The sequence below is a fragment of the Berghia stephanieae genome, chromosome 1 (genome assembly GCF_034508935.2).
Source record: "Berghia stephanieae isolate SIO BIC M18660-M18661 chromosome 1, UCSD_Bste_1.3, whole genome shotgun sequence".
Taxonomy (NCBI): domain Eukaryota; kingdom Metazoa; phylum Mollusca; class Gastropoda; order Nudibranchia; family Aeolidiidae; genus Berghia; species Berghia stephanieae.
In genome coordinates, this window is record NC_088360.1 from 90,557,005 (window position 1) to 90,564,504 (window position 7,500).

The 7,500-nt window shown below is 33.5% G+C and overlaps 1 protein-coding gene across 1 annotated transcript in view; it reads right to left on the reverse strand.

Moving 5' to 3' along the window:
- The window catches only part of LOC144961271 (uncharacterized), a 65,318-nt gene that overhangs the window by 23,257 nt on the left and 34,561 nt on the right, over positions 1 to 7,500 (reverse strand). Inside the window, exons 17-21 of the mRNA XM_078894528.1 lie at positions 6,085 to 6,198; positions 4,048 to 4,146; positions 3,175 to 3,375; positions 2,636 to 2,734; positions 1,868 to 1,969 (exon numbers count right to left, since the gene is read on the reverse strand). Coding sequence (XP_078750654.1) covers positions 1,868 to 1,969; positions 2,636 to 2,734; positions 3,175 to 3,375; positions 4,048 to 4,146; positions 6,085 to 6,198 — 615 coding nt within the window. The remainder of the gene's footprint in view (positions 1 to 1,867; positions 1,970 to 2,635; positions 2,735 to 3,174; positions 3,376 to 4,047; positions 4,147 to 6,084; positions 6,199 to 7,500) is intronic.

The following is a 7,500-nucleotide window of genomic DNA, read 5'->3' on the forward strand; positions in this document are numbered from 1 at the left end:
CTCTTTTCATGAACAAAATTATAGCATGAATTTATTTTGTTTGAGTTAGAGTCTGAAAAATGAATTTTTGTGTTAGATGAAGATGACATTTCTGAAAAAATCTGAAAATGATTGGTAAGGAGACAGTTAAAATGCTCAGAGATATGAAATAGGTGGATTTAATTTTTGCCTATCATGTAACCTGCCCTTAATGAGGAACACATATTTAACAAAGTTTTATATCTACTAAAATTGATCTTGACTATTGACTTAGTATTCAGTATTCAGTCCAATCTCCTACTAGTGTGGGACACATATTTTCACAGAAAAAAAATTGTATCTGAAAAACTGCCTGTTGTGTTTCCGACTAGATATATAGATGAGAACTATTGTATGACACAATTTTGGAGGTGAGGTTCGTCATTGATAAAAAAGCTACGTATATCTGTATCATGAAAAACAATTACTGTATCTGTGTTAAGTCATGGCAAAATAAGATGCGATTTGTTGTTTAATACAATTTTTATTAACTTGTGATCGTGATATTGTACATTTTTTATAATCTTAATTTTGGGCAACTGTCTTTCTCGTATCCTTTATCTTTATTGATCTAATGATATCTGCGAATAGAAAACAATTGCAGAGCAAGAAAGAGCGAAGGGGGGGGGGGGGGAAGGGGAGGGGGTACAAGTCCTAGCTAATATAAGTGACATACTACGATGTAGGCACTGCTTGGTTAATTGTATCAATACGAAACATGGAATTCAAAAAATCTAATCTATTTGTAATAGAAATAAAAACATTCATATAATATAAATGATTATAACAACTAGTGTTCTCAAATGTTTTTTTTTCTTTCTTAACGTATTAGAGGTGCTATGCGGAAAAATGCATTTTATTATATTTCCACCTATAAAAAGACGAAAACTATCCGTCATTTTGAAAGAAAATGAAGTAAGAGTCAAAATGCTCACCTGACTGTGATGAATAGTCAATTATAAAGTGCATATTATGCCTCGTAAATAGAATATTGATATCATTTTTAAAACTAACACTAGTGAACTTATGTAAATTCCAATTTAAAAAAGAGGGTGGTAACACATCTTTTAAAAAAAAACTCACCACATCCTGAAAAGTGATAAAAACAAGGATTTTTAAATACCAAATTAATAGGTTAATAAAATCGATTTCTATCTCTAACACCAGTTAAGACTATATATTATGCAATACACTTCGATACGATTAATAACTATTTTCTGTTAAACGTGTGAATGATTAGTTGTTGTTTTTTAAAAATAAGAACATGATATGCAAACACAAAGCAATATATTTGAAAGTTAGCTTAGTTAATTACCAACATCTATGTTAACTAATAATATAATTTGGTTAATACATTACTAGAAAACGTATCACGAAATTCATACCAATCATTTGTACTGTTGATACTAATGTAAAATGCAAACAGATTGAGATACCATAACAGACTTTTTCTTTCTATTTTTTTCTTATTTTTAGACTTCAACTATTTTTCTTGTTCTAGTGGACGTTGTCAATTACAGCACAAGTAAGGTATAACTATGAAAATTGCGGCTCAAGGCATTAAGACATATTCGTCGAAAAAGAATCTATAGATGACATAGGTACATAAAATGTGTATGTTGTGTGTGTGTGTGTGTGTGTGTGTGTGTGTGTGAACGTGTGTGTATGTGAGTATTATTGTTATTGAAACAGAATGACACGAGACCTATAGGCTGTTAAAAGTTTGTTAGTTCCAATATGATATGGTCACAACCAGGTTAGTCAATTAAAATCTTATCGTTGGTCCTGATTGTTATTACATTTGTAACCTAAATACAATATAAACACTATGTTACGTTATTGTTATTACCATATTTGCCATCGTAACCAGCTCTGGCCTGTGCTTCAGAAAAAGTTTGACAACATCCGAATGATTGTTTTCTGCAGCGAGATGTAAAGGAGTTTGTCCTTTCTGTGGATGGGAATAAGGGTCTATATTACATCGTGATCCTCAAAGTTAATGACAGAGAAATTGGTGAATATTTATATCTTGAATTATATAGTTTTTCATAGATATTGTACAAGTTCTCGAAGAAATTGATCATGAAGAATCATTATCAACGTCCTTTGATTAAAAATATTGCATTTACTTCCAATAATATTATTGTGTTTTGTAGTTAAATAAATGTCCTCAGAGATTCAAAAATCCAATAGAAATAATTGATAGTTAAACATTACTTGTGCCTTTTTTTTTTCGACAAAGTTGTCATATAGTAAATGCAATTTATAGCCCCCTAATACAACGACTGTTGTGAGGAGAGATGGCCAAACGAATACGGCACTGCATTGTATTACGTCCGTAGGGCCATGGTTTGAATCATACAATCAACAATTTGTTTGTTCATTGATTTTTTAAAAAACAACTTAAGTCATTAGGAGGCGAAGAACTGCGTCTGACGTAAGGGACTATTTCAGTCTTTCTTTGAAATAAGCCTTAAAGGAACAAAATCGTGAAAATAGGAATAAAATAATTTCATTCACTCATTGCCTTTTTATAGTCTCTAATATGTTCTATATTGTGTTGTAACTATAGACATCATGATAAAATCATTTTAAGACTATGTACCATTGCACTTACCACGTCAGTGGCGTTTGTATCTGCCTTCATTTTGATCAGGGCGCTGCAAACTTCCTTCTTTCCATTTTGCGCTGCCATGTGAAGAGCTGTTTTCTTTGCCTACGTGGATTGAAAGAGTTTTTTTTAAAAAAACAGTGGTAATATTACAAGATGTAAGATGATTAAACTCATGGTCGTATTTCACGTACATCACTGTACGAATATATTTTGTTAAATACACAGTGTACTTACTATGCTGCTTTTTATTTTGTTTTGTTTTGCATTGTTTTAAGTTTGTAATCCCATATGTAACTCATTGCCTCCATCTGATATAATGACAAGCATAGCCAAAATATTTTGAATTTGTAAAAAGGTGTTGTTTGCAGTTCATTCTCCTCAATACACAGTTGTTTAATTAAGTTAGAATTCATAATACTGACTTTTAAGTCATTTGACTTAAGATCAAAACCAGGTTGAGGCACTTGGTCACTTACATATCTATTTAAAAATAATTGAGTCTCAAGATATGAAAAGTGATTTTACTTAAACAAAATAGTTACCAAAGTAAGAGCATCTGTAGTTGCGCCATGTCTTTCTATTAATAACCTGACAAGAGGAACATTTCCATTGGCTGCTGCCAAATGCAATGGGGTAAGGCCGTGCTTTGACTTCGCATTAACAAAAGACTTGTGGTTGAGGAGCATGTCTGCCACTTGCTTATGCCCGTTCTCTGCTGCCAAATGGAGGGCGGTTTTTCCATGCTGCATAATAAAAAAATATGGTTTTAGCTATAGTTATTTACAGGTATGGCAATTGCAACAAATGTCTAAAAGAAATAAAAAGAAAAGCGTGTCTATGTGACCTGAAGCTATGAAAAATCCAGATAGTGTAGATACTAATAGTACATACTCAAAAATTAAGACGAGATACAAGAGCAATCATCAATTACTAATAGGATTATTTGGCATAATAATTATTTGGTGGTTGAGCCTATATAAAAGCTTATATTTGTCAGGTACATTCTATTTTTAATGTAAAAGAGTTCGTGGTCTAGAAGACAATGGCATTTTTAAATAAGATAGTATTATATTGTAGGTCTAGACTCTTGCAAATAAAGCAATTACGGTTAATTTTAAGTCTTCGTGATTTTTAAAGATTTAAAATAGATTGTCTGGAAAAGTCTTACAACATCTCTGGCATTGGTTTCTTCTGGACTATATTTGGAATTGCGTACAACTCTTAGTTAAATTTCGAAACTCCCGAAACTGAAAATAGGTTAGCAACAAAATAGAGCATTGTAATGGTGGTAGAAAGACAATTTTAAACTTTTTCGACTTTATGGATTCGAGTTCAGGTACACATTATTCATTACGCATAACGGTATTGTGTTTTATAGAAACGCCAGGTTTAATGTACTTCCAGCCATGGCTTACCTCGTCAAAAATGTCTACCCTAGCTTGATTCTTCAATAAAATTTTCACAATCTCAATGTGACCTTGTTCGCTGGCAACGAGAAGAGGGCTCTGTCCATTCTGTGTTCAATGACAGTAAAACGTCATGAAACAACCATGGTGAAAATACACATTGAACTAATGATTATTATTTTTATTAGCAAGAATACATCCTGTCTAGTTGATAATTGTTCTACCCGCCATTAGATATAAACTAATTCTGCTAATATTGAATGTAAAATAAAAAACGAACTCAACATAAATTGGAAAGAAAATTTTATGAGCGATTGAGACCAAAAAAAAAGAAAATAATTGTCATAGCTTAAAACTGGTAATTTCTTTTACTAAATACCTCACGGTATTAGGAAAATGTACGCAATATACAGTAATGTTCAAAACTATCGTTACAATTTTGATATGCTCGCCACAGCAAGAAATATGCATTAAAGGGAATAAAATTATATATCATCTTGAAGAAAATTAGATTCTGCTTACAATGCTACCAAATTAACATGTACATTGCTTCAAGCAAAAAATTTTGGTTTGAAATTAATTACTTTGAGATTCCTATTTGACTGAACACAAAATAACGAATTCACTGTAACAAGTGTTCCCATTCAGGTTCGAATAAGTTGTACATTTCTCCATATGCTTTGACAACAAATTCGGCTTTCCCGTTGTTGTCTGACAGATCTTAACTTGGCTCTGACATTGAGATCTCTATATCCTTCTCAAATTTCTATGTCAAAATCTTTTACCACCCGCACACTACCATGCCAAAACTGAGTTGTGAAAAACGTACAAGGTTGCTTGGAAATTTGGAAACTGGAGACAGTGTTAGGCTGGCTAATATTTTACCATATCTTACACGTCTGTCCGTTGCTTACACTACAAGCGTTTTTTAAAGATCTTCCAAGGCAAAAATGGCTATGCGTAAACCATTGCCCACACTGATGAAGATATTTTTTAAATGCAAGAAAAATGCCCATTCAAAACAACAATTGCCTATACTCAGGAACTGGGCAGCGCAACAGGCATGCTATACAACGTTTACTCCTAGAGGCAGGTCTGCGTACGAGACGTCCGGTTATTTGGCTGATGATGACCGAAAAACACTGCACGAATTGTGAAAAATGGGCTGACAACCACATACAGTGGACTCTAGAAAAATGATCACAGGTGACTAAACTACGCTTCACTATACATCAAACAAGTCCTGCAACCACACGCCAGTTTGTTATCAACCAACAAGGCAATAACATTTGACATTTTTGCCCTCAACAATTCCTCACCCATAGCGCCTACACTACCAGATTAGAATCCTATGGAACAAATGCGGTCTCAAATTTACTCTTTAAAAAACCGACCAATTACAAGAAGAGACAACAGCAAACTTTTACTTTTGTAACTGAAGTATGAAGCTAGATAATTACCGAAACTGCCTACAGTCTTACAATGTCGACGAGGCGTCGAGTAAGGCATTTGATTGATACTAAAGTGGCCACATAAAATAATTGATTACTACAACCATTTCTGCCAAGTTGCGATTTTCAGGTTTTAAAAGTTATTATTTACTGTACAGCCATGGCGTCTTGCCTGTCAATAAATCTATGATTTTATTAATTCTCTACCATTCCTCTTTCCGTTAACATATAAGAATTCTGGATTTATTTTGTATGTGAAGAGGCTAACAGAAAACAAAATTGTAACGTTACTTTTGACCATTACTGTATAAAGGTGTCTCTTATATGATAGAAGTGATCCCAGTTCCATCTTAATTCTTCAAATATGAATTTTAACAGTTTATCTTTCTAATCGTTTAAGTATCTCAACTGCTATATTTAGCAAATGCAGGGAGGGGGGGGGGGTAATAATGTTATCTTAAACATCTCAATGACAAACAATTGTAAATTCCAAAAATAAAAACGCTTTTAACGTATTACTTAAAGACATTATAAATGAAATGCTTCGACCCATCTAGTAAAAGTTTAAACGTTCATTACTCTATATGATACTTACTCTTGATTGTTTGTTGACGATAGTCTGTATGTTAGAGCCTAGATGTTTGACGATTTCCTGCATAATGTCAGGATTGCCCGCCCTTGCACAATAATGGAGGCAACTTTCCTGAGTCTGTAAATGGAATTATGTTATAATCAAAAAAAAATAGTTACAGTTCATCATATCAACAGAAACACTATACATCAAATTATCTATCTCCGAAGACACTTGTCAAAATGCCAGGTGTTTTTTTTTTTTTTGCGGTTTCAGATTAGCATACTTTAATAGACCATCGTGCAATATTTTAAGATATAAATCAACTTTTAACTTGATTTAACTTGTCTCCTCTCTTTACAACATTTGCTATTTAAAAGAGAGGATGTCCTAAGAAACCCCTGCTCTTTTAACAGAATATACATACCTATTCGTATACATGTTAATGTCACATATCTCTGATTTTCTTTTTAATGTTATATTACACTTGAATTCTTCTTCTTCTTCTTCTTCGTCTTTTTCTTCTTCTTCTTTTTCTTCTTCTTCTTCTTCTTCGTCTTTTTCTTCTTCTTCTTTTTCTTCTTCGTCTTCTTCTTCCTCCTCCTCCTCTTCTTCAAGCTGAAACTTCCTAGTGGAAAACTCATCAGTCAGCACTTTCAATAGTTTTACCGGGAGCTATCCAAGTTGTTCCACAGTCTTATAGTTGAGGGGAAAACGAGTGAATATGACAGTCCACTCTAGATTGTGACAACATAAATTTGCCAGGTCTCCTCTCGATGGGTTGGAGGCCCTGTAACGGCAATCTGACTTGGTTTTTCTGGTCTTTGTAAAATACATTTAGTTTATTCTTCTCGCTCCTTTCCTTCAATGGTTCCAAATCGGGTGTCATATATGGTTTTGATTTGTTTCTAGGATTTTGTTGAATGAATATTATAGCTCTTTGTTGGATGGATTCTATTTCCTTAATTTCGGAAGAGTGATTGGGATCTCATAACGTACTGCTATACTCGAGTGTTGGTCTAACATAAGCTTTATAGCATTTCTCTTTTATGTTTTCTTTGCAGTCCTCAAAAATCCCAGGGTGGAGTTTGCCTTTCTGCATATGTTTGCAATGTGGTCTTTCCAGGTCAGGCGATTATTTATCGTTACTCCGAGATATTTAGCTTTGGTGACTTCTTCTAGTGTGATGTTGTGTATTGTACATTTTGACTGTATAATTTTTCTTTTGTTGGTAATTTTAGGACATGGCATTTTTGTTGGTGAAATTCCATGAAATTGTCATTTTCCCATAACTGTAGGTTATCAAGGTCCCGCTTAAGAATTCCTGAGTCTTTCTTCTGCTTTATTGCTCTGTACATATTGGCTGTCATCCGCAAATAGTCTCAGTTTCAGGCAAATCATTGATATAGATAAGGAACAAGAGGGGACCCGGTACCTTGG